The 27,602-nt window shown below is 50.2% G+C and overlaps 3 protein-coding genes and 1 long non-coding RNA gene across 8 annotated transcripts; 1 reads left to right on the forward strand and 3 right to left on the reverse strand.

Moving 5' to 3' along the window:
* Positions 1-2,146: 2,146 nt before the first annotated feature.
* Positions 2,147-7,737, reverse strand: LOC143826241 (tubulin polymerization-promoting protein family member 2-like). 2 transcript variants are annotated; one of them, XM_077314939.1, is made up of 4 exons: positions 7,643-7,737; positions 6,871-7,045; positions 5,608-5,761; positions 2,147-2,420 (listed from the first exon to the last, which is right to left on the reverse strand). In XM_077314939.1, exons 2-4 carry the CDS (start codon positions 7,038-7,040, stop codon positions 2,238-2,240), a joined length of 507 nt encoding a protein of 168 aa, XP_077171054.1. In that variant the 5' UTR covers positions 7,041-7,045; positions 7,643-7,737; the 3' UTR covers positions 2,147-2,237. The 2 variants fall into 2 exon arrangements, with proteins under 2 accessions (XP_077171054.1, XP_077171055.1); XM_077314940.1 differs by having other exon boundaries at positions 6,871-7,128.
* Positions 7,738-7,813: 76 nt separating this feature from the next.
* LOC143826243 (uncharacterized) lies at positions 7,814-23,036 on the forward strand. The gene is made up of 2 exons (XR_013227035.1): positions 7,814-7,933; positions 22,795-23,036. It is a non-coding gene; the product is annotated as an uncharacterized LOC143826243 (long non-coding RNA).
* Positions 8,756-15,679, reverse strand: LOC143826242 (tubulin polymerization-promoting protein family member 2-like). 3 transcript variants are annotated; one of them, XM_077314942.1, is made up of 4 exons: positions 15,582-15,679; positions 11,246-11,425; positions 9,892-10,045; positions 8,756-8,981 (listed from the first exon to the last, which is right to left on the reverse strand). In XM_077314942.1, the coding sequence occupies exons 2-4, from the start codon at positions 11,413-11,415 to the stop codon at positions 8,832-8,834; spliced, it is 474 nt and encodes a 157-aa protein (XP_077171057.1). In that variant the 5' UTR covers positions 11,416-11,425; positions 15,582-15,679; the 3' UTR covers positions 8,756-8,831. The 3 variants fall into 3 exon arrangements, with proteins under 3 accessions (XP_077171057.1, XP_077171058.1, XP_077171059.1); XM_077314943.1 differs by having other exon boundaries at positions 11,246-11,525; positions 15,582-15,664; XM_077314944.1 differs by having other exon boundaries at positions 11,246-11,485; positions 15,582-15,647.
* On the reverse strand, positions 16,614-26,652 carry LOC143826240 (uncharacterized). Of its 2 annotated transcripts, none has more exons than XM_077314938.1 (3): positions 26,367-26,652; positions 22,908-23,009; positions 16,614-21,964 (listed from the first exon to the last, which is right to left on the reverse strand). In XM_077314938.1, the coding sequence occupies exons 1-3, from the start codon at positions 26,410-26,412 to the stop codon at positions 18,225-18,227; spliced, it is 3,888 nt and encodes a 1,295-aa protein (XP_077171053.1). In that variant the 5' UTR covers positions 26,413-26,652; the 3' UTR covers positions 16,614-18,224. The 2 variants fall into 2 exon arrangements, with proteins under 2 accessions (XP_077171053.1, XP_077171052.1); XM_077314937.1 differs by having other exon boundaries at positions 16,614-21,967.
* Positions 26,653-27,602: the final 950 nt, after the last annotated feature.

The following is a 27,602-nucleotide window of genomic DNA, read 5'->3' on the forward strand; positions in this document are numbered from 1 at the left end:
CCCTGTGAGGTAGGTTCGAGAGCGGGGGAGAGACAGACCAGCACAAGGTCACTCAGCTTTGACGACTTGAGAGATTCGGGTGCGTGACAAAGTGTCCGTGCACACCAAAGCTTATACCTTGAATAAAAGGTTGCGGAACTTAAAGGTGCCACTGGACAAACTTTGTTTTGACAACTGGGTGACGATTGATCCTGGGACTCACACACACACACACACACACACACACACTCATGACGCTTGTAACCACCACAGCATGCTGGCAGTGCAGGGGAAAGGGCAGCTCTACCCTAAATACGGAGAAGAAGCACACGGGCTGCATCAGCTGTTCCAAGGGACAAACAGCTGTTTCGGACACACCCACAACGACGGGAACTGTGAATCCCAGATTGTGTTTCCGAGGCCATTTCTAAAGCGCATGGACGTTGGGATTTGGGAACGTGCTGCTGCTCTCTGCTGCTCTTTACAGGAACTGCACAGCTGGGCAGGCCCAAACGAAACGGGCAAAGTACAACCCCAAAGGATTTCCCTACACTTTGTTTTGTGGCTAGTTATACTCCGTTCGCTTAGAAAGAATGGGTTAGAAACACTCTTGGGATCATGGGGGGGGGGAACCACACCCAAAAGGGGGGGCGGCAGAGGAGGGAGTGGCACTTGAAATAAAACAGCAAGGGATGCATCACTTTTCCACTTTACGTTTGCACATTTTGCTTCTGTTGCAATAAATGGGCTAAGGTGCTCTCCATCTCACTGTATGCTTATAAAGGACAAGGGTCAGAAGATCTGCCTGCACAAACAGCCCCCCCCCCACAGGACCAGCTAGGTCTGCTGCCTGCCGTAGCCACACGTCCCGGGGGGTTTTAATTCACACAAAAAGTCCCCCTCGCCATCGCTGTTGCGTTGCACTCGGGGTGCTGTGGTGAGCGACGACAATAGGGAGGGCCTTTTGACCCCCACCCCCGTCAGTAGGCTTTGCCACCCTGGGAATTCCAGAGAAGCCAAGAGAAGAGCTTGCTCCACCCCGCTGGAGGGGAAGATGCTATCAGGTCTCTATATTTAACCACTTGGCCTGGGGAGCTGGGAGGAAAGAAGAAACTGCCAGGTACACCCTGTACTAGAGCCTGGTAGCATCTTCCTTTCCCTGCCCAGTTGCCTGGGGCTGAAGTGGATCATGGCTTTGGCAGTCACACTGGAGGGGGTTCCTTTTTAAATAACGCATCATCCATCATCTGAATCATAGAGTTGAAAAGGGTCCTACAGGCCATCTAGTCCAACCCGCTGCTCAATGCAGGATCGGCTTAAAACATCCAGGGAAAGTACGTGTCCAGCCCTTGCTTGAGGACTGCCAGTGAGGGGGAGCTCACCACAGGAGGTAGCCCATTCCACTGCTGAACTAGAAGAAGAAGAGTTGGTTCTTATATGCCGCTTTTCTCTACCCGAAGGTGTCTCAAGGCAGCTTACATTCGCCTTCCCCTTTCTCTCCCCGCAACACACACTCACCCAGTGAGGTGGGTGAGGCTGAGAGAGCCCGGATATTCCTGCTCAGTCAGAACAGTTTTATCAATGCCATGGCAAGCCCAAGGTCACCCAGCTGGCTGCATGGGGAGGAGTGGGGAATCAAACCCAGCTCACCAGATTAGAAGTCCACACTCCTGACTGAAAACCGTTTTCCTGATATCTAGCCGATATTGTTCTACATGTAGTTTGAATCCATTACTGCGGGTCCCATCCTCTGCTGCCAACAGGAACCTTTTCCTACCCCAAGATCCCATTCACGCACACTGCGACCCAGAAGTGTATCTCCCATCCAGTATGGGTGCTTCTCACTTCTGTGACCCAGATGTAGAATTCTGTCCTTCTCCTTATTGACATTGCGCAGGTCCTGGGAACAGACCGGCCTTGATCTTTCCTTTCCCCCCAGAAAACTAAGACGGTAACTAAGATCATCACCCTAAATGCACCATTTCATGTCTGCTTGCAGACATAGATTGGATGCCAGTATTGATGGATCGCGGATTTCCTTTCATCATAGTTCAAGCACTGGAGAAATGGGTGGGGCTCGTACGCTCAGGAGCGGAACACGTTTGGCTTCCCCAAATATTGCCAACCAGTCTTGCTGCCAAACGCACACACAACACACAGCAGTGTGTCAGAGCAGTTGTGGTTTATTGGCCTCTCCCTACCGGGGCAGGAGCCGCAGTCAGCCTCCCCAGAAGACACCGCAAGACCTCAGCCCACCCCTAGTGGGACTTGTCATAGGTGCCGGCCCCCTTGTAGTTGCCGACGTAGCCGGTGTTATCCGACAGGTCCGCCCGGCCAGCCATCCCCTTGCCTTTCCCGCTTTCGTCGAAGCGCTCCTTGTGAGAGCCCGTGTACTTGCTGGTGTCCGTCAGTCTGTCCACAGCACCGGCCGCAACAGTTTTCTACAAGGCGGAGAAGGGACAGCGAGTTAGAGAGGATGAGCAGGCAGCAGGTTTTAGTCTATGCAACCCTGAGGGACAGGACAGACAGGCTCCTTGATTCTACAGGAAGATCCTTGCAGCCAGTTTGGTATCGTGATTACGAGTGGAGGCCTCTAATCTGGAGAACCGGGTTAGATTCCCCACTCCTCCACGTGCAGCCAGCTGGGTGACCTTGGGTTCACAGTTCTCTCAGAGTTCTCTCAGAGCACAGTTCTCTCAGAGCTCCCTTAGCCTCATACACTAGCCAGGGTTGGCCCTGCTTTGCTTCCGAGATCTGGGATTGCCTGGGCGATCCGGGTCAGGGCTTTACCAATGGGAAAGTTGGTTGGATCCAGCCCTTTATTTGTCTAAGTCCCTCGCACTACATGTCTAGAATGGAATATAACATTTACACATGCTCTAAGCACATAATCTACTGCACATAACTGGCTGTATTCTTGCTGATTATGATTATGATTTGTACTAGGGGTCAAGCCCATTGCATTCAGGAATATAATGGGTGCTAGATTGGGGGATGGGGTGGAAGAACTCTGCAGACAGCCTCCCCCTCCCCACAGGACCTGGAAAGGATACAGGCAGCTCTTAGGGCACTCACCAGCAGGGGCAGCTCTCACACAGCAGGGATCTGCAGCCTCCAAGCCTCGGAGGGAAGTGGAAGGAGGAGGGGGTGGTTGGGGTGGGGGACGGAAGGTGATTGGCTGGCCACTGGACAGACAAGCAAGCTGGTTGGAGGAGGAGGCACTCAGGGGCGGGACAGCCGCTCTGAGTGGGTGTTAAGTGCTGAGTAACACTGAAGACAAGAGACACGCTCCTTCTCCAAGGCCTTGCCAGAAATATATTATGTGGAACACATGACCACCCCTCCCGGCAAGCCAGCTTAGGATGGTTGACAACAATTAATACATAGCGGTTAAAATAACATTAGAGAAGCCAGGACGACTTTAGTTCAAAACCAGCTAAAACACATTGAAACACCTCTCTCAAATTCCGTGACCACATTCATGTCTAAAGCAATTGCCTGTGAATATATCCCGTTTATCCCAGGGAAACTCAAAGTAGGAGGGGGCCAGCTCAAAGCATGATACTAGTTAATGGCCCCAACCAAATGCCTGGCAGAAGAGCTCCGTCTTGCAGGCCCACCGAAACTGAGCCAGCTCCTGGAGGGTCTGCAGCTCTACAGGGAGCTCATTCCACCAGGTGGGGGCCAGGACCGAAAAGGTCCTAGCCCTAGTTGAGGCCCAATGTACATCTCAGGCTCCAGGGCCAAGCGCGATGCCCTTCAGAGGGTATAGTCAGCTTCAATTGCGGAAGCAGCAGAACAAAGTTTTGAATCCAGCGGCAACTTTAAGACGAACGAATGTTATTCAAAGCATAGGCGTTCATGTGCATCTGAAGAATTGTGCCTGCACAGAAACGCTTATACTCAGAATAAAACTTTATTGGCCTTAAAGGTACCGCTGGACACCAGTTTTGTCATCTTGCTGCTAGGGATGAAGATGAGCCAGGAAGTTCTCACCGTTTCGAAGGGTTACCGCGTCCTTCTTCCCAAGAACCGCTAGATTCGAGTCCTGTATCACCTTAAAGACCAGGGAGGTTTATGGGGCTTGAGCCTTTGAGCCTCAAGGCCCCCTTTATCAAACCCTGAACATTTTGTTGGCAGCCGAGGTGCTGCTGGACTAGAATCCAGCTATTCTAATTGACGGCGTTTTCCCAATTTGACGTGTGAGCATATCACTAGGGGGCAGGCACACTCCACATGCCTCTTTGGAAAAGCCTCAGACCTCCTTTACACATGCAGTTGGGTTCTGGGATCTGTCAGCTGTGCTTGGACTCTTGCTCCTGTTGCATGAACTGGGAAGAAGGGGCAACCAGGGCTGTCTCAACACCTGGGCACGCAGGGCAGTTGCCAGGGTCCCCCACGAGAATACCCCCCAAAGAGCACTCCGCTCTGCTAACATCCAACTTGTTGGTGATCCCCAGGCCCTGGCCCCAAAGAAATGTGCTTGGTCTCGACCAGATCCAGGGGCTTTTTCAGGCCTGGCTTCAGCCTCATGGAATGAGTAGCCAGCCAAGACTTTCGGAACGGTCAAAGTGCCAATAAAACGGCGCTCTTCCACCAAGCCTATGATTTAGGCCAAGGCCAGCACTTGGCGACATCTGAATGGTCCCTGCGGCCACCCTATCTAGGCCTGGGTAGAAATTCTGACCCACCTGTCCCCAGGTTTTTAGTGATGGAGCCTGTCCTCCCTTTGTTGGTTTGAACCGGCTGTTTTTGAATGAGACTGTTGCTAGAGAGGAGCGGCCTGGAAATAAAAATATCCTCATGGTCGCCACCGCCGTCTATGGGCGTATTGATCGTTTGCAGCAGGGGAATGGACATGCTGTTTATGGAAGAAGCGAAAACTGTAGCATGCAGAGCTTGTTTTTTTAATGTTTAAACCCTGGTTTTGTGGGAGGTACCGATAAATACAAGTTTAACTTTACGGATAATTTACTTCTTTATTCCTGTGAGTGGTGGTGGAGGTAGGGCCCCAGGGCACGGGTTTGCCCGGGTGGGGGGACGGGGGTGTAATGTTGTTAAGACAACCTTTGGCTCCTTTTTGCTCATTTCAAGAGGAGACCAGGACACTGGTCATTCATTTCTGCTCTTTATTGACCCAAGCAAAACAGCCTGAACTAAGCCTATTTATAACAAAAATAGAGTCCAATAGCTCCTTTAAGACCAACAAAGATTTATTCAAGGCGTGAGCTTTCGAGTGCTTGCACTCGAAAGCTGACGCCTTGAATAAATCTTTGTTGGTCTTAAAGGGGCTGTTGGATTCTATTTTTGTGGTGCTACTTCAGACCAACACTTGAATCTAATTCTATTTATTACATTTATTTATTGCATTCCCTACCCTTACCCAACATATACAGATCCTGAACAAAAGGATCTCTCCTCCCTGTACCCTCACTGGTCCTCATCTGAGATCTCTCATTGGACGTTCACTCTGGCATCTCGTTGGTTACGGAACAGCAGTGACCCTTGTTTCCCATTGGCTGTTTCTGCGATCCCAGCTGGCTTCTCAAGCTTCGGATTGGGTGCTCTACGATCCCAGCTGGGATCTCTGAGGAACCGCGGGCAGGCCCAGGCCCCCCTGTCACTCACCGTCACGCCAACGTTGCCAGGCTCCTTGCCCTCCATGAGATCATGGGTGGACTGCAAGGCCTCGTCAGGTGACTTCCCTTTGAAGCGCTTCACGCTCAGCTCCTTGATGGCCTCCTGGAACTCAGCAAACGTGATGTTACGAGCCCCCTTGTTTCTAAGGAGAGACAGGAAACAGTCACCCCAGAGTTCTGGGTTCGGATCACAGCTCTGCCATGGGTAGGGTTGCCAATCCCCAGCAACTGATCTCTGGGTGACAGAGGCAAGTTCACCTGGAGAAAAAGGTAGTTTTGGAAGGTGGGCCCTACAGGCATCGTGCCCCAGTGAAGTCCCTCTCCTCCCCAAATCCCACCTTCCTCAGGCTCCAGGTATTTCCCAACCTAGAGATGGTAACCCTAGCCTTGGAGGAAGAAGAAATGCTGATTTTATGAACTTAGGCAGATTGTGAGTGGCTGGGCAGACACAGGTACACATGCAGGATAGAGCTACGTCAGCTGTAGCACACAAGCAGGTCTTACATCTAGTTTCCTCTGTGCCTAATCACACCTCTCCATGTTTCCTACCCATCTCTATTACTTTTGTAACCCACATTTTCTCCCGTGATCTTTGGGAGGCAGACCAAGATTTCTTCTCTCCTCTTTGTCTCTTCACGACAGCCCACTGAGGTAGCCTAGATGGTGAGGAAATGCCCGAGCGAAGGTCTTCCAGGGAGTTTCATGGCCGAGTGAAAACCTGAACCCACCACCACCATGCTGATCCATTGTAATAAGCCAGGCTTTCTCAACCAGGGTTTCATGAAACCCTGGGGTTTCTTGATGACTCTGGAAGGGTTTCCTGAATGGCTGTGAGTTCATTAATATATATATATTAAATGGCCAATGATGGGCCTGGAGGGGGTGGGAAGGGGAGGGGCCACGAGTGGCCGTGTCCACAGCTCTGCTTCCCAACCGTCTTCTGCACAATTGAATAACTTTTGGGGTTTCTTAAAGGTTGACCTTTCAAGGGCTTCCTGCATGGTCACAAAAACTGAGCAAGGCGGTCTTAAGTATTGACCCACTGTCCACTACACGGTTCTCCCATGGGAAGTTCAATGCCGCTCACTTAGAGACAGAAAACCGACGCTACGCTCATTTTCCTTGCAAGCATGCATTTGTCAAATCGCCTCGCATGGCGAATGACCACTCCGGGCTACATGGTCTGGGCAGGGGTCCCCTGGCAGCCCTTTTTCCTGCTGCCTCCCTCGGCAGCCCCAACTGTGCCGCTCACTTGACTTTGTTGAAGACGATGTCCACGTCCGTGCTGGTCACACACTTCCCGTCCATCACGCCACACTCCTTCAGCATCTTCGAGAAGTTCTTGCCCGTCATGTCGTTGCCGGTGGCGGCCGTGTCTCCGTAGGTGGCAAATTTACGGAAGGCTTTCTCCAGCTCTGACATCCTTCCTGCAGTGATGGGGGAAAGGAAGAAGTCTGATTCCCTCTGACCAGGACCGGGGCAGCTGAACCCTCCTTAGCCCGGGAATGGCCTGGGGACGAAAAACACCAGCTAGTAGTGGGGTCATGGAAAAGACTTTGGAAGCAGAGTAAGTATGATGGAGAAGAACAGCTGGTTTTATACCCCACTTTTCACCACCTGAAGGAGTCTCAAAACAGGGGGACTGGTCTGTGTTGCCTGGAGGTGAGCTGCAAACACCAGGGAATCCCCAGGCCTCACCCAGAGGATGGCATGGGAAGGGAGGCTGTGCCCATTTGGAACACAACAATCCCAAGGGTAGGGTACAGGTAGCTTTCACCTGTTTTCTTCCTACCTTGCTGTCTAAAATAATAGGCATTTCAAATATTCCTATCTGGGACCCAATGAAGTACTGTTGTTTAAAAATCTGAATCATCAATGTTGCTTTCAAAACAGAAAGCGGGAGGGGGGTGCTCAGGTTTCACCACCTCTCCAGGGCGCAAAGCTATAAGGCTGGCAAGGACTACATGCCTCTTTTTGTGCATGAACCAACCACCTCCTCCCCACTATTGCAATCTGAAGCTTACCTGGGTGAGATGCCCGGGCCCTGCCCAGTTGGCTGTGTCCTAGGACAAAGGAGGCCCGCTCTGTGCTGGTAGCCCCAGTGCTTTGGAAGGACAAGTTGTGGTAGGAATTGTGACCTCATCAAGTTGGCCTGTGACATCACGGCTGACCTAGGTGGCTAGTTAGTAGGATGGTCTCTCAATAAAGGCGGCTGAAAGTAGAGGAGGGCCAATGGGGCCAAAGGGGTCTTTATCAGCAAGAGAGAAGATCTCATTTCTTACCAGTTCAGATCCATCCGAAACTGTGGAATTGAGGTAAGCTACCATGAGGTAAGCTACTTCACCCCATTGCTCTTAGAAAAGCATGAGATTATGAACATGGAGGTTGCCAGCTCATGAAATGTAGAACTTCTGTGTTTGAAAAAGTTTAAGAACATCCTAGAGAAGGCTCATTGCACAGCTGCCCTTCCTGCCTGACCATTCCTAGGCATGAGCTGACCTGTTTCGAATTACCTTCCTGTGCAGTAGTTCTTCTATTGGTTTTCTTAACTCTTGTGCTCAGCAGCCAAAAATGTATAAATCTGGCTCTTTGGGTCAGGAAATACCTCGAGACTTTGGGGGTGCATCCAGGAGCGGGTGGGATTTGGGGCTGGGAGGGTGGACTATCATGCTATGGAGGCCTCAGGTAGAGAATGTCTCATGCCATTAAAGGTTTATTGAGTGACTGGTTGCTGGGAAGGCCACCCTTCAAAGCTGCCATTTTCTCCGTGGGGGGGGGGACTGATCTCTTTCGTCTGAAGATGAGCTATAATTCCAAGGAATCCTAAGGTCACACCTGGAGACTGACATCCCTAGCAAAGACCTGTGTGGTACTGTCCACCCTTCCAAGTAGCTCTTTTCTTCAGGGGGACTGATTTATGTAGACTGGGAGGTCAGTTCTAATTCCAGGAGTTCTCCAGGCCTCCACTGGATGTTGGCAACTCTGTCCGCAGGCCATCGCTTGCTTCCTCAAGGATAATTAGCATGTTGGCTCCTTTGGAATGAATCCCGCCCTACTACCAAATTAATCATAGACCCACCTAGCTGGGGATGAAGCTGCCTCTGGTAGACTAGCAAGACACAAAGAAAGACGGGATGCTGGGAGCAGCTGTGATTTATTGGCCTCCCCTCCTGAGGCAGTCCCAGATGGCACGACTCCACCCCACATCTTGCCCTAGGCACCAGGCTCCTTGTCCTTTGCAGTGTTGCTGGTGCTCTGAGTTAGGTCTGAGTGCTCAGCGATCCCCTGGTCCTTTCCGCTTTTGTCGAAACGTTGCCCGGGGTCCGTCAGTCTCTCCACTCTTCTGCCCTGCTTGACAGATTTCTGCAAGACAGAGGGGGCACAAGGTCAGGGGCTGTGCAGCTGGTGCTGGGGGACGGGTGACGGCTGGCAGCCTAAGGGGACGGGACAGGCAGCGAGTGGTAAATTGAGGTTGTGGATCACGGCCCTTTTGCGTGGAACAGAATTGGATGCCGTTTCCTTTCATCTGCGCAGGCCTGGAGGTCGGACCTGTTTGGTCAAGTCAAGTCAAATAGCCCTTATTGGCGTTAAAGCCTATTTGGTCCATTCCTGCTGCAGTGGAGACTGGATTGCTTTGGCTTCCAAAATGTCCTCAGGCTTCCCTCCAGGGTTGCCAGCTGTGGGTGGGGGGAAAACCTGGAGACTTTGGGGGGTGGAGCCAGAAATGGGTGCGATTTGGGGCAGGGAGGGAGCTCATTGGAGTATAATATTCTGGAATCCACCCTCCAAAGTAGCCATTCTCTCCAGGGGAACTGATCTCTCGAATCTGGAGAGGAGCTGTAATTCCAGGGGATCCCTAAATCCCACCCAGGAAGTGGCAGCCCTCCCTTCTTTGCTCATATACTTTCAAATACATCTTTTGGCCAGAAGAACTAGACGCAGGGGTAGTCAAACTGCGGCCCTCCAGATGTCCATGGACTACAATTCCCATGAGCCCCTGCCAGCATTCGCTGGCAGGGGCTCATGGGAATTGTAGTCCATGGACATCTGGAGGGCCGCAGTTTGACTACCCCTGGACTAGAAGCTTGTTCTCTTGTAAAAATGAAAGCAGAGCTTATCACAACAATTGCATTCCATGCTCATTAGACCCTCCTGTGCCTTTTCAGAAATACGGCACACACGCAGGCCTGCAGTCATCCTTTTCAAATGCATGCGGGGGGATTTTTAAAAAGCGGTTTGCTCCCTTTTCGCAAGAGAGCCAGATGACACTCACAGCTGACTCCTCACTGGCTGGCTCCTTGCCCTCCAGTAACTTGAACGTTGCCTGCAAAGCATCCTCGGGCAATTTCCGGCTGAACCGCTTCCCGCACAAAACCTTCATGGCCTGCAAGAACTCGATGTAGGTGATCGTGCGGGCCCCCTTTGCCCTGGGAGGTGCAGGGAGAGAAAGACAGGTGTTACTAGGGCTGCCAGCTCTGTCTGGGTTGGGGAATACCTGGGAGCTTTGGGGGGTGGAGCCAGGTGTGAGCAGGATCTGGGGTGGGCAGCGACCTCAGTGGACCATAATGACCATAATATAAATATAATAATAATAATAATAATAATAATAATAATAATAATAATAATAATAATAATAATAATAATAATAATAATAATAATAATAATAATAATAATGCTATGAAGTCCACCTTCCAAAGCAGCCATTTTATACAGGGGAACTGATCCTCTTTCGCTTGGAGATTAGCTATAATTCCAGGAGATCTCCAGGTCTCACCTGGGGACTGGCATCCCTAGATGTTACCTTTGAGGCCCAGAGACTTTTGATTTGTTTGTTTTCTACCTTTCTAACCTAGAAGAAGAAGAAGAAGAAGAAGAAGAAGAGTTGGTTCTTATATGCCACTTTTCTCTACCTGAAGGAGTCTCAAAGAGGCTCAAATTCACCTTTCCTGTCCCCACGACACCTGTGAGGTGGGTGAGGCTAAGAGAGCCCTGAAATTCCTGCTCGGTCAGAGCAGTTTTCTCAGTGCTGTGGTCACCCAGCTGGCTGCATGTGGGGGAGTGCAGAATCGAACCTGGTTTGCCAGATTAGAACTCTGCCCTCCTAATCACTATACCAAACTAGCTCTCTACTGGTCTCCAGGGAGCTCAAGGCACCCTAGGCGTGGTTATCTCGATAAATGTTCAGAACCCTACCAAATCGTTTCAGCTCAACAACAGAAATTTACGATCATTGTCTGAATGGGCCATCCAGGTAGATTTTCCACCCACAGAGCCTCCTTTGAACGGGATCGAAGGAAATTTAAGAGAGGAAACCCCAGGCAGGCCAAGAATCGTGCTCAGATACAGCATGAAGCCCTGTGGAGGTTCTCTTGAAATGAGGGGCGTGCTGCTTCCCTCGAGGAGAAAAACCTCTTTGTGGAAACAGCCTCATCCATAATACTATCCCAGATGGTGTGTCCTGAAAAATAAGCATTTGGTTGTAAACTAGGGCAGAAAGGAGCACTGGAAGGGGAGAGAAATGTGCGTTTCTGTCTCGTGGCATTCAAAAACCATAGCTCTGGACAGCCTCGGGACCTCGCACATGGCTTCAGCATTCCCCACCAGTCCCTGCCGCCCCTTCAGCTTACTTAACTTTGTTGAAGGCGATGTCCACATCGTCGCTGTTCACGGCCTTCCCATCCATCACTCCACACTCCTGGCACATCTTGATAAAGTTCTTGGCCGTCATGTCGTTGCCCAGAGCGGAGGAGTTGTCATGATTGGCAAACTTAAGGAAGGTCTTTTCCAGCGCTGACATCCTTCAGCCGCTACGGAGGAAGGAGTTGAAGGAATACAGTGCTCCTAGGAAAGGCCCTGCGCCATATATGCTGAAGGAGAACGTGGCTCTTCAACTTTGGTGCTGGAGGCCTGAGGAGAAGATGCCATGCACTACAGAGACTCTGATCACAAGGAGACGGGTTTCTTATTTCTTGCCTGAGCCATCTCCAGCTGACTCCCTTTCTGGAAACCTGAGTCTTATAGTTGCCAGCCTCCAGGTGGGGACTGGAGTTCCCCCAGAATTATGCTTGATCTCCAGACCGTGGAGGTCGGTTTCTCTAGAGAAAATGGCCTTCAAAGGCGGTCTGTGACATCACTTCCCTGCTGCTCTCTCCTCCATGGCCAAATTCCACCCTCCACAGACACTAAACCTAAATCCACAGGGATTTCCCAATCCAGAGTTAGCAGCCCTGAGTTCAAGATATCCCCCAATCTGAGGATATGCCTCATTGCAGTGACACAGCTTTACAGGATAAATACACATCATGAGCACTGAGCAGCTCAGCAAGGGAAAGATGTACAACAGCAGCAACATTCTTTTATGGTCATTCAGACCAAAGTTCAAATGCAATGTTAAATTATCAAATGAAGACAGGAATAGATAGGGTGGGTGTTTAAAATCAAAAAAATATAAGACATGTCGGCGTTAAAATTCATCACTGAGACAGCATCGTCTCAATTAGAATAGAATCATAGAATTGTAGAGTTGGAAGGGACCTCCTGGGTCATCTAGTCCAACCCCTGGCCCTATGCAGGACACTCACATCCCAATCGCTCATCCACTGTCACCTGCCACCCCCTTAATCCTTCACAGAATCAGCCTCTCTGTCAAATGGCTATCCAGCCTTTGTTTAAAAATCTCCAAAGTTGGAGAACCCACCACCTCCCGAGGAAGCCTGTTCCACTGAGGAACCACTCTAACTGCCTGGAACTTCTTCCGGATGTTTACATGGAATTTCTTTTGCATTAATTTCATCAGTTATGAGTCAGTGTGTTACTCAGTCGAAGAGGAAACTTCCTGGCTTATAGAAATGCCACACAGTTTAATGGCAGCTGTACAAAATTTTGCCGTGTGTGATGGTATTTGACGGTTTTCATCAATGAGGAGTTGTACTGTGTCCTTGTGGGGGATCTGTAACCTCTGGCTCTGCGACAAGAAGAATTTTACCACATCCCTGCTACCTCGCATTTCTCGGAAGGGTGTGGCAAGATACCTGACGGCGTACAGTTCATTGCCACTTCCCTGAGCCTGCAAAAGGCAGGGGCTGTCAGAAGCCAGTGCTGGGAGCTTTCCCTATTCTAGATAATGCTTGGTCTTTGGCAAGCAAGCCGCATGGGGAAGGAAATTTCACAGCCTGAGGTCCACATTCTAAAGGCAGCCAGGTTAGTCTATGCTACGGCACTAAACTCAAAAGGACTCTTGTGACACTTTAAAACAGTGGTCCCCAACCTTTTTATAACCGGGGACCACTCAACGCTTGACAATTTTACTGAGGCCCGGTGGGGTGGGGGGTAGTTTATTCCTCTGCTCTCAACCACTGCCCTAGCGCTCTCTGATTGCTATGGTAATGTTTAAACGTCCCTTCAAAATAAGATACAGACACGCCACAACAATGAACATAAGGAACATTTTATTTTCATGGAAATTTTAACTCATGACAATGACAAATCAATGGGAACCCTGAGCTTGTTTCTCTGCAACGAGATAGTCCCATCTGGGAGTGATGGGAGACAACGACACCCGAAGTGTGTTGTAAAGGGCCGGGGGGGGGGGGAGAAGGCGTCCTTCGGGGCCCACCTCCAATTAGTCGACGGACCACATGTGGTCCGCTGCCCACAGGTTGGGGATCGCTACTTTAAAAGACTAACAGATTTCATGAATTACCCTCAGTGGGTGCCCTCAGAAACAAGTCCTGTATGATTCGATACGGCTTACTTGCAAGGAAGGGTTACAATGGATGAGCGATAGGGTTGTGAGTGTCCTGCATAGTGCAGGGGGTTGGACTAGATGACCCATGAGGCGCCTTCCAACTCTATGGTTCTATGATTCTGATTCAAGTATCCTTGAGAGCTAGTTTGGTGTAAGGGTTAAGAGCACCAGTCTGTAACCTGGAGAACTGGGTTTGATTCTGTCTTCCTCCACCACCTTGGGCCCGTCACAGTTCTCTCAGTCTCACCTCACAGGGCATCTGTTGGGGGGAGAGGAAGGGTAGGCGACTGTAAGCTTCTTTGAAGCACATGCGGCCAGCTGGGTGACCGTGGCCCAATCACGGCTCTCTCAGAGCTTTCTCAGTCTCACCTCCCTCACAGGGTGTCTGTTGTGGGGAGAGGAAGGGCAGGCGATTGTAAACTGCTTTGAGCCTTCTTCGGATCATAAAAGGCAGGGTTCTCTTCTTAAGAATGCAGTCTTGTGAGCAAAGCTCCATCTTTTCTGAACCCACTGACTCCAATGGACTCAGAAAGGTGTAAATCCATTTATTATTGCGATGTTAGCTTTCATGGACTAGAGTCCAGTTCATCAGATTCCGCAAACAGTTGGTGGGCGTATACGCGAAAGTAGGAAACAGTCCAAAAGACATATTTGCCATCCTCCAGGTGGGGCCTGGAGAGCTCTTAGAATTACAACTACAGAGGTCAGTTCTCTAGAGGAAATGGCTGCTTCAGAGGGTGGACTCTATGGTATTATACCCTCTCCAGGAGCCACCCCCCAAATCCCCAGGAGTTTCTCAACCTGGAGTTGGCAAGCCCAGGAGTACCAGAACATCATGATGAGCGGGGTAACAGGTAACAGCTTTGAATAGAAACGGTACGGACTCTGCCTCTTGAGATTCCCGTCTTTTCCTGCAATGAGTCTCTTACTCTTTAGGTGCTCCAGGTCCTTTTCTCAGTAACAAGATAATGCAAGCTCTGCACGGAAGGAAGGAAAGCGAGCCTGTTCTCATATCCTCTGTAAATTATGGAAATATCCCCCGGGTATTTGCTCAGTTTGCATAATTCTTTCTTCCTCCTAGTTAAGTAGATATTCAGGGCACAGAAGCCTCATTCCCAACTGTTTTTTTTTTCCGCTCCTGCATTTTCATCAGGCATTACCAGGGTTGCCAACTCCGTGTCGGGAAATACCTGGAGACCTTGGGGGTGGAGCTGGGAGCAGGATTTGGGGCAAGGCAGGACCTCAGCAGAGTAAATGCTGTGGAAACGACCCTCCGATGTTATCATTTTCTCAAGGGAAACAAATCTTTTTAGTCTGGAGATGAGCGATAATTCCAGGGGATCCCCTGGTCCCACGTGGAGGCTCGCATCCCTAGCCATATTACTCACATACTATCTTCTCCACCTTAAGGGCTAGAAACTTGATTTTTTTTTCTTTTCAGATCATCACTCTATGCTAGATTTGATGAATTTGGCAAGAGAATGCCAGCGCGTTTAGGTTCTATCAGGAAGGCTTGTCCTTTTAATTTATTCAGGTGTCTTTCCAAGTCAAATTTACACAAATCAAAACCAGGAAAAGCTCCGGATTCGTTGCTTCCGTTTTAGATTTGCAAAATTTGAAAATCAGCACAGCATTTCGAATACTAACAACATATGCGTTGAATATGTACTCCAACTTCTCCTCTAGAGCAGTGGTAGTCAACCTGTGTTTCTCCAGATGTCCATGGACTACAATTCCCATGAGCCCCTGCCAGCATTTGCAGGCAGTGGCTCATGGAAATTGTAGTCCATGGACATCTGGAGGAACACAGGTTGACTACCCCTGCTCTAGACTACATTTCTAAAGAATAAATACCTTACACATGACAGAGTAGGCTTCTGTTTGTGGGGAAAACAAATCCTAATGTAGCTGTGAGATTCTAGTTTGTCAGTAATCATCATTTTGCAAACCCGATCTCCTCCCAAAGACAGGAAACTCAGAAAGCTCCTCAATGCAAAGCCCACCTCACCTTAACTCCAGGTGGAAGTTCTTTTGTTATTATAGTTAGGTGCGAAGTCGTGTCCGACCCATCGCGACCCCATGGACAACCTTTTGGCCTGGGGTAAATCCAGAGCAACACATAATTCCACCCAAATGGAAATCCACTGAACTTGGAAGCCAGACTCCCCCCTGCCAATCTAGCTAACTAGGGCTTCATCCCCAGCAGATGTGTGCACCTGCATATGTAGTCTGTGGAGACCTTCATGGAGCCACCTGGGAGGGGAAGGGCTGCTCTAGACCACCAGAGCAGGAGTGCTAGGCATGTATATTGAAGGAAGGATTGTGACTTCATTGGTTGCCCCGTGTGCCATCATTGGCATCATCCTGTTGACGCTGGCTCAGGAAGATTAGGAAAATTCAATGTCAAGTTACCAGGAATGGAAAGCTCTCTCTCTCTCTCAGGAACTGTTGAGAGCTGTCCCCCCCCCCCCCAGCACCCAGGGAAAAACACACATGTAGGCTTTATTTAATTCATTGGGGCAACTAATCAAGTAAAACCACATAATGGCTAAAACAAGTCTCTGCACAAGTATTTAGTATGCGTCATATCCGCACGGTTCGTGACAGTACGGCTAAATGAGGAAGCCTCCAAGATCTGGAAACCTTGAAGGGCCTGTCTCTGACAGGGCGGCTGAGTCAAACAAGATGTTTCCTCTTTCTACCAGTGTAGCTTTGCCTTCCAATTTATAGCCAAATGAGGCAGGCAGATTCTCTTTCAGGGTAAAGCAATTACAGCTTTTTTTTTCTGGAAATGACAGCTAGGGGTAACCGAGGCCAAAAATTAGCCACTGAAGCCTGTGACATTCCTGCCACATCTAATGAGCTCTGAACTTGACTGGAGTTTCAATATGTTTTTAGTCTGGCATTTTAGCATAATCAAAAATATTCCAAAATTTCATTTGAGGGGGGAGGAGAAACACATTCTAGTTTGCTTTTCCATCTATCAATAAATCAGTGGGGCTTTCCACTAGGGAAAAGGGAAGGAGTCCTCCTCTTTGGCTACCCTAAAAGGTACAATGGGGATCATGGTAGCTTCACGGACCAAACCTAGGTGTGTCAGAAGCTGTCATGAGAAGAACTGGGAAAGTGGACGAAAAAGCCAGCTGGATTTAACCCATTACACTGTAAAGTTATTTCCTGTTGCTTAATTCATTCCCACCAAAGAATCTTCACCGAGGCTGTGCAGTTTTAAATTTATTTAATGTCCAGTCAAAGGCACACAGGTTAACTGACAAAAACATTCATGAAACTCCCTTCTGGCTCTCTTTCGGCCTCATGGCAGGGAACATGAGGACGACGATGGCGCCTATCTATTCAGGCCCTCTAGGGAAGCAATAAGTAGGCATGTGAGATTTGTTCCAGATATTTTGAAAAGTACCTGAATCACACCTCCCCTTATGTTAAACTGCCTGAATCAGCCTTGGCCGAATCGCCAAACTGCAATTCGGGTGTGATTCGGCCAAGTGGCAGTGGAGTAGGCCAAATCCGAAACGGTCCTAATTTCTTTTTTTGCACATGCCTACCAATGCTTCGGTAATCACCGAGACAGCCAAGCCGAGCCAAAGCTCACAACCCTACTGGCAACCCCTAGCCACTTCCTTTCTGTTAGTAGACAGGAAGGAGGGTTGGCATTCTGCACATGCACAGCCCATGACCTTTTGGGTCCATGGCAGAAAACACACTACAATGGCTAATGCAGCATTGTACTAAATGAATGATATCCAGTGACCTTTGAATGGCACCCCCTCTCCCGCCCAATCCGCTACCTGTGCTGGAGGCCTTCGCCTATGCTAAAGGTCTGGCCCCTTTGGTCTGCCTTGTGCAATCAAAGCAAGCAGCAATGGTAAAAGGAAACCAAGAAATGCAAACTTTGTATATGTCAATGCAGACAGAGTGTTCATTTCTGGCGGAGTCTGTGGACTTGAGAGACGGGCTAAGAAGGGGCCAGGTGACGGACACAAAAAGAGTAGAGGGAAAACTCTCAAATTGAAAAAAAAAAGCGTTGAATTAAGGGAATGGAAAACATAGTTTACTAAAGAGTTCAAGAGAACAATCAAGGGCAGGTTGAGAGGGAGTTTGGGGAAAGGACCAAACTCTGGTGCCTGGAGGGGAATAATCTTCTGTAAGGAAGAATTCCTAGCCCTGCTTCTAAAAGAACTAAGAATGCAGATTCAGGGAACAGCAGGATAGCTCTGAGAGGAAATATGGATTCAGGACTGTGGAAATGGTCTTAATTGTGACCATTTGTGTCAAAGGAGGACCTTTCTCTAGCCAGGAGGGAAACTTTATATCCCAGAGAAGAAAATGTCCTCCAATCCCAGATTTACCACAAGGCTGTGAAGTTTCCCCATCATAATAAAGTACATCTATTTCTTTAAAACCTCAGACAATTGGAGAAAATCATTCTGATGCGGTGTAAACAACAAAGTCCGCCTCACACTTATTCTTCTGAATCTTTGTCTGACACCAAGGAATTTAATGAAGTTTCTCTTTCTTATGGTTAAACTCTCAGGAGTCCAGGGATCAAATCTCTGAGGCAGAGGGAAGGGGACCCCTTCCCAGAAGGAAGGGGAACCCGTAGTTCCGTAAGCTGGCTCAGTTATCCTTTTAGGTTATAAAGGGACTTGGGGGGGGGGCAGCTTGAAAACCACGGGAAACAAAACGCGTTCCCAGACTGACCAGCAGGAAGAAAAAGAAGGCGATCAGGGAACTTCCAAATTATTCTGGAAAGAAAAAAGACATTTCCCCCCCCTGTGTAAGCACCGTGCCCTGCAGACGTGCTCGAGCGGATCGCGGCGTTGAGTCAAGCGGCTTCTCCGTCACGGCAGACGCAAGCCCGCCTCCCCGTGCATCTTCCGGCAGTGCTTGAACAGATAGGTGCGCCGGCCGAACCTCTTCCTGCAAAGGACGCAGCTGTACGGCTTGTCCGCCCGGTGGACATTTAAGTGTTTCTTCAGGTACCCGGGGAGCCTGAAGCGCTTTGAGCATATGGGGCAGGAGTGGGCCACGGCCCTTGGCGCGGACGAGCCCGCGTGCCTCTGGACGCGTCTCGGACGCTTCGGGGAAGGGAACCACTCAGGGTCCGGGCTGCGGCTCTTGGGTGGCCGCGCAACAGCGATGCTCGCCTTGGAAGTCTTTTTTTTTTGCACACTCGCAGTACGAGCCCGGGCTCCCGGGGAGGCCGCGGGGATCGTAGGCCCGGGAGCAAAGATCTCGCAGGAACTGGCGGGGGACGACGGCGTGGGGCCGGAGGCGATGTCAGCTTGGAGGAGCGATGGCTCGCCGGGGCGTGCGCCACTGCCGTCCTCCCAGTCGGTATCACAGTATCCGCACTCACAAGTGGGTGGCAGGCGCATGAGGTAGGGCTGTCCGCTGACGCCGATCTCCCAAATGCTGTTTGGGGGGAGCAATTCGGAGGCCTCTTGTGCTCCGGGCTCACAAGCACCGCACTCGCAGGTTTCTGGGCCGGCGGGGGGTTCGCAGAGCTCCCCGGGTCTCTCCGGAGGTAGTCGCTGCAGCAGCTCTCTGGGCATGTACTCCCCCGAACCCGTGTCCAAGTACATATTCTGGACGGCCTCGCCGCCTTCTTCCCCTTCCTGGTTGCACTGGTGCCATATTTGGTGCTTTATCAGCTGCACCCGGCGCTTGAACTGACGGCCACAAATACCGCAATAATACGGGCCCCCTTGGAAGTGAGTGTATTCGTGCTGGTTGAGCTCAGAGCGCCAACAAAAGCCTGCCCCACACTGGTCACACAGGTAGGGCATCTTAGGAGAGGTGTTCTGGTCATCCGTGGGCGCAGAACGTGGACCCACGGCTTCCTTCGAGTTGGCCGGGGCGTCTTCTCCCTTACGAAGAGGGACGGCCGATCTCCCCCTCGAGTGCACAGCCCGATGTCGGGCAAGATGCGAGGGGTACCGGAAGGATTTCTCACACTGGTCACACGAGCGCAGCACGCTGCGGCGGGCGCCCCAGTCTGCTGCTGCTTTTGAGTTTTCACGGAGCACGGTCCTCGGGTTCGTGAACGTTCTCGTTGCCTGCGTTTCCATAGGGGTGGGCTCCGAGGAACTGGGGCTCTCTCCTTCAGGTGGGGATGGGAGCTGCTTTTGCCTACAGTACAAACCCTGATGTCGGACAAGATCCGAGAGGTACCGGAAGGCTTTCCCGCACTGATCACAGACGTATGGCTCACTGCAGCGGGGTCTCTGATCTGCCGTTGCCTTTGAGTTTTCATGGAGGACTATGCTCGGGTTCGTAAGCGTTCTCTCTACCTGCAGTTCCACGGGGGTGGGCCCAGAGGAAGTGGGGTGCTCTGCTTCAGAAGGGGATGGGATCTGTTCTTGCGTATAGTGCCCACCCATATGTTGGACAAGATCCGAGAGGCACTGGAAGGCTGTCCCACATTGGTCACAAAGCTGTGGCTCTCGGCTCTCGTCTGTCGCTACCTCTGAGTTTTCACGGAGCGCTACACTCAGGTTCGTAAGCGTTCTCTCTACCTGCGGTTCCACAGGGGTGGGCTCCGAGGAAGCAGGGCGCTCTGCTTCACGTGGGGATGGAATCTGCTCTTGCCTGCAGTGCACACCCATATGTTGGGCAAAGTCCGAGAGGGACCAGAAGTCTTCTCCACACTGGTCACAGAGGTGTGCCTCACTGCAAGGGGATCTCTGATCTGTCGTTACCTCGGGGTTTCGATGGCGTCCTTTGCTCGGGGTTGTAAACATGCTTTCCCCCTGTTTTTCCTCAGGGGTGGGCTCTGAGGAAGTGGGGCTCTCTGCTTCCGGTGAGGAAAGGGTTCCTTCTTGCCTAGAGTGTACTCTCTGATGTCGGGCAAGATCTGAGGGATATCGGAAGGCCTTCCCACACTTTTCACAGATCAGTCTTCTCCAGCAGGCGTTCTGCTCTGTTGTCGCCGCCGATTCCTCGGCGGGAGTTTGGCGACAATTTGAAAACACGCCCTCCGCTTGCGACGCCGAACCGCGGAGGCCCGCTTTGGATTGGGACCGGCCCCGCTTTGCTGCTCTCTGCTCACGATGCCGACGCAGATGTCGGAGGAGAGAAGAAGGGTACCAGAAGGCCTTCCCGCACTGGTCACAGAAGCACCGTCTTTTTTGGTGGATGCTCGAGTCCATCATTACCTTTGAGGTCTGACTGAGTCCTTCCCTAGCGTCTAAAGAAATATTTGCCATTGGCGTTACCAAGGAGGCAAGATCGACGGGACGGCGGTTATCGGCTTCAGATGGGGCCTGTTTTGCTGTTTTTCGGCTGGAGGGCACACATCGATGTCGGGCGAGTTCAGAGGACTTCCGGAAGCCCTTCCCACACTGGCCACAGAAATGCCGCTTTCTCGGGAGAACGTTCCGGCCCGCCGTTGTCTTGGGCTTTTGACAGAGCACTCCGCTACACTTTGCAAATACGCTCTCCTTCGATGACGCCGGCGGGGTACCCTCCAAGAGACAAGGGCAATCCACTTCTGATTGGGCTGGGCCCCGTCTTGCGGCTTGCTGCCTGCAGTGCCCACGCTGATGTCGGGTGACATCTGAGGGCTTCCGGAAGCCCTTCCCACACTGGCCACAGAAATGCTGCTTTCTCGGGAGAGTGTTCTGGCCCGTCGTTGTCTTAGACGTTTGATGGAAAGCTTTGCTAGGCTTTGTAAACGTGCTCTCTGCCTGCACTGCCAACAGTGTGGACGCCCAGGTCCTAGGGCTATCCTCTCCTGTTTGGGAATGTCTCCGTTTTGCTGGTTTCTGGCTAGAGTGCACATACCAATGCCGGGCAAGCTCCGAGGGCCTCCGGAAGCCCTTCCCACACTGGCTACAGAAGTACCGCTTTCTCAGGCGAGAGGTCCGGCCTGTCGTTGCCTTGGACTTGCGGCAGAACCCTTGGCTAGAATCTGTAAACGTGCTCTCTTCCCGCGATGCCCACAGGACAGCCTCCAAGGGACCAGGGCTATCCACTTCCGATCGGGTTTGGCCCCATTTTGCTGCTTGCCGCCGAGAATGCACACGCTGATGTCGGGCGAGGTCCAACGGCTTCCGGCAGCCCTTCCCGCACTGGCCACAGAAGTGCCACTTTCTCGGGCGAGTGTTCTGCCCTGTCGTTGCCTTGGACTGTTGATGGAAAGCTTTGTCAGGCTGTATAAATGTGTTCTCTTCCCGTAATGCTAGTTGTGTGGACGCCCAGGGCCTAGGGCTATCCTCTCCTGCTTGGGAATGTTTCCTTTTTGCTGTTTTCTGCCTGGAGTGCATCAGCTGATGGCGAGTGAGGTTGGAAGGATACTGGAAGTCCTTTCCACACTGGTCACAGGCCAGGAGCTTTTTGTTTTGAGTCCTGTGGTGCGTACTTTGCTTCAGGCTATGGCTGAACGATTTCCCATTTCCTATAACTGTTCCCTTGGCTTGCATGTGTCCTGAAGGACGTGACTTAATTCCATCTGGTTCATGCTGGTGCTCCTGAATTTCTAGTCCCATCTCTGGATTTTGCTTGCTTTGCCGGGAGGAATACCTTAACTTGTCTCTTTCAGCATTTTGTGGCTGACGATTTTCCTCCAAATCTCTCGTACCTGCTGGAAGAATAGCACCAAAAATGTCACCATCTTGGACTGGACAAGTCACATACCAAATTACTTCATCCCTCCCCTGAACAATGGAGTATATTAATCAGGTGCCCATCTCTGAGATCTTGGGGGGAGGGGGGGGAGGTGTGGCAGGGCCCTGAATCCTTTTTCAACCAAGCAGGACCCAGAGTCATAGCCAACTCCAACCACTAGGTGGAGCTCCCACATTTCCATGGAAGCCTTCAAAGAAACGAAGGAGAAACCAGCTATTTTCTTAGAAACACCTCCTGCCGGGCCCGACTGTTGCTGTGTTTTTATTTCGGAGTTTATAAATCGTTATTTTAATGTAAATAAGAACTGGATTTCTCTTTAAGTGCAAAGGCTTTTAGTTATACCAAACACTTTTCCTTAAATACACACTAGAACTGTCATTAGTTGATCATTTAAGCACATTTTACTTACAATAACAGTCACATGTAGGGCATTCCCCCCCTGATAATTTAAGGGTAGAAGTCAGTCTTGTGAATTTCCTGCATTCTGCAGAGGGCTGAGCTAGATGACCTTGGAGGTTCCTTCCAGCTCTGTGATTCTATGATTTCTGAGTGTCAGGGTTTAACCTTGGAGCAGGGGTAGTCAAACTGCGGCCCTCCAGATGTCCATGGACTACGATTCCCAGGAGTCCCTGCCAGCATTCGCTGGCAGGGGCTCCTGGGAATTGTAGTCCATGGACATCTGGAGGGCCGCAGTTTGACTACCCCTGCCTTGGAGAATGAGCACAGCCAAGAACTGAAGGACCTATATATGCACACAGGGTCTGTCTGTCTCTCTCTCACCAGAGATCACTGATGTAGACCAAGAATTAAGGGGAAAGACGGCTGGTTAGAGGGTCGGATTTGCATGCAGTTTAAACCTTGGACACATCTTGGATTCCACTGAAAAGTACACCCACCAAGGGACTCACTCAAAGGACCATCGTCTGGTTGAAGCTCCAAGACCCACAGTTGGCCATCTTCCATCCAAGAAGCTCCACTGAATTTGAACTGCGGCTCACCTGTGCAGGAATGAGAATATTGTTTAACGGGCTGGCTAGTAACCTATCTTCAGAATACTGAAACCCCAAGGATGGCCTGGAGTACAGTGGCCACTGTGCTTCCACTGCCTACTTAGGCCTTGAATCAATTTGCAAAATCAGAGCTTGTTGAACAGGTGATGTAATACTGCAGCCAACCCACACAAAATGGCATAGCTTATGGGCTGGGGAGAGAAATTTCCAGGCAAATTGGAGCCAAGGGATGCCAGCCTCCAGGTGGGACCAGGGTTCTCCTAGATTTGCCAGGTCTGGGTTGGGAAATACCTGGATACTTTGTGGGTGCAGCCACAAGTGGGCAGGCTTTGGGGCAGGGAGGGACTTAAGCGGAGTATAATACTATAGAGTCCACCCTCCAAAGCAGCCATTTTGTCCAGTGGAACGGATCTCTTTAGTCTGGAGATAAGCTACAAGTCCAGGGCCAACTCAGGTCCCGTCTAGAGACTGGCATCCCTAGGTTCTTCTGGGATTACGACTCATCTCCAGACTACAGAGATCAGTTCCCCAGGAGAAAATGGATGCTTTGGAGCAGGGGTAGTCAACCTGTGGTCCTCCAGATGTTCATGGACTACAATTCCCATGAGCCCCTGCCAGCATTTGCTGGCAGGGGCTCATGGGAATTGTAGTCCATGAACATCTGGAGGACCACAGGTTGACTACCCCTGCTTTGGAGGATGGATTCTACGGCCTTGTACCCCACTGAAGTCACTGTCATTCTCAAGCTCCATTGCCAAATTCTAGGAGTTTCCAAACCTGGATCTGGCCATGCGCCCCCTGCGGCCCGGGGAGATCTGGCAACCCCATCTGCGCGTATAGTTTGAGAAATTCAATACTGCCCGTTTTCCAAACCTTTCCCCACAGCCATGATAGTAACATTGTTGCTTTATTGTTGTTGATGTTGTTAACTAATAACACAGGAAATAGTTGGCAAACAAAGTTCAATGTATATTACACCGAGAAAAACCACAAATTGCAATACAGGAAATAGAATTACCAGGACACGGGGGGGGGGGGGGGGCAGGGTTGCCAGATCCATGTTGGGAAACCCCTGAAGATTTGGGATTGGAGCCTAGGGAAAACAGGGACCTCAGAGAGGTGCAATACCATGCAGAACACCCTCCCACACAACCATTTTTTTCTCCAGGAGAACTGATTCCTGTAGTCTGGATACAAACTGCAATTCCAGATCCCCAGGTTCCACCTGGAGGTTGGCATCCCTAATAGGAAAGCACCTAATAACAAAGGACATCATTGGACTATGTGGAGAACAAAACATACTCTTGCCAACTACCATAAATTTAACCAAGCATATTCTAAGAGAACCTTCATTTCCCAAATATTAATGTGGTGCAGTATTACTTTGGCTGTTTCAGTATTTAGTTAACAGTTCCCACTGATGCAAAGATTCCTCGTGTTCACAGTCGCCTCGCCTCCAAAAATATATTTTGTGAGCCCCAAGCCTTCCCAGTCTGTTTCCAGACATCTTATTTCCATAGTTAAAATCCTAACCAGTGTCAGCAGGTTCCTGTCAGCAGGAACTAAATCTTGTTCCCTAACTGTAATGCAGAGGGCTAGATTCTTGCTTAAAAACAAGAAAACTGACATTATTATGAATCCAAATTTTGCTCCAGTGGCCAGGGCTATCTTTTGCAGGATAGAGTCATAAACAAGATCTAAGGCCCAGCAATGCTTTAAAAGTTCATTGGACGGGACTGCCTGAGGCCAACAAGCTTTAAAAGCAATGCTTTATATATGCACCAGATTTTACATTTCAATCTAGGCCTTTCTCCCTCTATCTGGAACTGCTGTTCCTGCAATCAAACTACATTCAAATCTTTTTGCAAGTTTTTGCAAGTTTCCACATAGGCTCTGGGGGTTCTCCTGAAATTATATTCAGAACCCAAAGAACAATTCCCCTGTAGAAAATGCCAGGTTCAGAAGGTGGACACTGCACAATTTCCTCCTCCTTTGCTATGAAAGCCCTAACACACACACCCTCCACACACACCACACACAAACAAACTCCTGAATTCTGGAAAAGTACTTATTTACTCAATTTACAATCTGCATTGCTTGCTGAGATTCAGAGCTGATGAATACGGGTTGCCAACCTCCAGGAATCTCCCTACCTGGAGCTGGCAACCCTCCTGGAAAAGAATCGGGACGTTCAGTCCCGCTGGTGGTGCTTTCAAAACTTACATAGGGATCCCAAATTTAAGATGTCACCCAACAAAACAGTTTCCCAATTGGGCTCTTAGTAAAAAGAGAGCCAAATTTATACGCTGAGGGCATGAATTACAATCGGGACAGGCTGGCAAACATGCCTTTTTAGCGGCTGGAAGAAGAAAAAAAGAACTCAGAAAGCACAGGGAGCCATGCTAGGAATGCCAGCCTCCAGGTGAGACCTGGGGATCCCTCAGAATTACAGCTCACCTCCCTCCAGACACGACGGAGATCAGTTCCCCAGGAGAAAATGGAGGCTCTGAAGGATGGGATTGTACCCCACTGAGGTCCCTATCCTCCCCCAAACCCCAGGAGTTCCCCAACCCCTACCCCCTGCTGGTGGACGGAGGGGGGCCTAGCCATCCTCCTTAAAACCTTTCCTATTAAGATAAGGTGACCAGATTTTAACATTGGTAAAGCAAGACACCATTAACCAAGGGGGGGGGGGGTTCTTGATTACAAATTTGGTCTATATGGAACAACAAAAAGTTTCATAGAACACAAAAATAGTATTAATATATATAAATATCAACAGAAGTACAACTTGCCAGGTACCCCCAGATGTCCCTCCAAAAGTGGGACAATCTGGTCACCTTATATTAAGAATAGAACCCCTTCCTTTAAAATGCATTGGGAATCTGTCCTGGTTAACAAGGTTTACGCTGTTTTTTGCACTTTTCGTTTAAAATCCCGATTTGCTAACGCAGATTAGGCGTCCCCTGGTTCCGGTAAACATGCATCGAGCTAGAATAGGTGGTGGGGGGAGATTTTCCTTGCTCCCCATTTAATCAATGCATGCATCCCGTCCCAGGTGCTGCTAAACTCTCTCGGGCTTTCCAAAAAGGTGAGGAAGTGAAAACGAGCAGCCCAGGGGGACTGAGCGGTAACTGGCCTGCATTAAGTCCTCTTACACGTGTCGCCACGTGCAGATGGCTTTCCCCAAGTAGCACAAGCCCCCGCGGCCAGATCCCCCCTCCCAAACAGGTAATTTTGGACAAGGGTCCACCACAACCACACGATCAGAGCAAACTCTCCTTCCCTAGCCCCCAGTGCTGTACAAATCTCCTCTCTGCACACACGCGCGCGCGCAGAGCCTACCTGGAGAAGAGCTCTCTTGCTCCCGAAGGCTTGCATATCTTGCCATGTTGCGGAAGAGCAGCGAGGAGTCAAGCGGTCAGCAGCCCCTTTCCTTCCGTCTGCACCATTTGCAGGCGACCTTTTGGCCGGTCATCCGGACCAGGGGGGAGGGCGATGGCGGAGAGAGGCCCTGTCCTTCGCCTAGACTGGGTTCCCCAGGGCTTAATCCAATCCAGCTTGTAGGGGAGGCTGCATTATCTCATGTCCCATTGTGGCCACGCACACACACACACACACACCCCTCACATCGGCTGTGCCCTCGAGGTGGCTGTTCCATGCCTCGCCCCCTTCCACCTTTTGCTGCAGCCAACCCGATTTGCAAGGCCGTTTCCATCTAGGACCATCAGGGTATTGTTATGGAAGGATGACACCCATCAAAATTGCAAAAGGGCCATTCTGCTGCTCACAAAAGGAGGCGACCATTCGGTTACTCCCTGAAGCAGAATGAGTCTCCCAAGGGCATTTTAGGAGGCAAACTGGCCGTTTATTTATTTATTTATTCATTCATTCATTCATTCATTCATTCATTCATTCATTCATTCATTAGATTTCTATACCGCCTTTTGCCGTAGCCTCCTCGCGGCGGCTTGCACATAGAATTCTAAAACAATAAAACCCCAATAAAATCCCCATGAAAATATTTATTCCCACTTTAGCTTCTCCTCTTAAGGTCCCCCCACTCAGCAGTCAGCCCTTCAACCCTGTAGGATCTGCCCCTACTTCGGGGTAGCGTCGAAATATCTGAAAGGGCTCAATCCGTTTCCAGGATGTTTTGCATACAGCAGCATCTCCGCAGCCCTATAAAGTAAATATGATTCCCTAAGTGCAGTGGAGAAGCCAAGCCTCGCTAAGAGAGTCTACCGAGTACAAGACTTAAGATAAAATAAAAATAATACAATTTTCAGGTCCCACTTCCTCAGCCGTTGTATATTTACTACCCGCCCCCCAACATCTAGTATGAATAACATGTAGTGTCAAGGGACAGTGAAGGGTGACATCAGGTTTGGGCTGCCAACTCTGGGTTGGGAAATACCTGGAGGCTTTAGGGGAGGAGCTGGGAGGGACGGGATTTGGGGCAGGGAGGGCGCTCCCTGTTGTATAATGCTATGGATTTCACCCTCCAAAGCATCCATTTTCTCCAGGGGAACTTATCTCTTTAGTCTGGAGATAAGCTGTAATTCTAATTCCCCTGGAGTC

This window comes from Paroedura picta, chromosome 16, assembly GCF_049243985.1.
Source record: "Paroedura picta isolate Pp20150507F chromosome 16, Ppicta_v3.0, whole genome shotgun sequence".
NCBI classification, from domain to species: domain Eukaryota; kingdom Metazoa; phylum Chordata; class Lepidosauria; order Squamata; family Gekkonidae; genus Paroedura; species Paroedura picta.

What these genes read in the sequence shown, in the direction of transcription:
- LOC143826241 (XM_077314939.1), bottom strand. Translation starts at nt 7,040, where the DNA reads ATGTCAGAGCTGGAGAAAGCCTTCCGTAAATTTGCCACCTACGGAGAC. An exon ending in ATCGTCTTCAACAAAGTCAA is followed by an intron (nt 5,762 to 6,870) that starts GTGAGCGGCACA and finishes GTCTCTCCTTAG; the next exon opens with AAACAAGGGGGCTCGTAACA. An exon ending in CTGGCAACGTTGGCGTGACG is followed by an intron (nt 2,421 to 5,607) that starts GTGAGTGACAGG and finishes TCCGCCTTGTAG; the next exon opens with AAAACTGTTGCGGCCGGTGC.
- LOC143826242 (XM_077314942.1), bottom strand. Translation starts at nt 11,415, where the DNA reads ATGTCAGCGCTGGAAAAGACCTTCCTTAAGTTTGCCAATCATGACAAC. An exon ending in ATCGCCTTCAACAAAGTTAA is followed by an intron (nt 10,046 to 11,245) that starts GTAAGCTGAAGG and finishes TGCACCTCCCAG; the next exon opens with GGCAAAGGGGGCCCGCACGA. An exon ending in CAGCCAGTGAGGAGTCAGCT is followed by an intron (nt 8,982 to 9,891) that starts GTGAGTGTCATC and finishes TCTGTCTTGCAG; the next exon opens with AAATCTGTCAAGCAGGGCAG.
- LOC143826240 (XM_077314937.1), bottom strand. Translation starts at nt 26,412, where the DNA reads ATGGCAAGATATGCAAGCCTTCGGGAGCAAGAGAGCTCTTCTCCAG. An exon ending in GCAAGAGAGCTCTTCTCCAG is followed by an intron (nt 23,010 to 26,366) that starts GTAGGCTCTGCG and finishes ATTCCTGCACAG; the next exon opens with GTGAGCCGCAGTTCAAATTC. An exon ending in TCCTTTGAGTGAGTCCCTTG is followed by an intron (nt 21,968 to 22,907) that starts GTGGGTGTACTT and finishes CTATTCTTCCAG; the next exon opens with CAGGTACGAGAGATTTGGAG.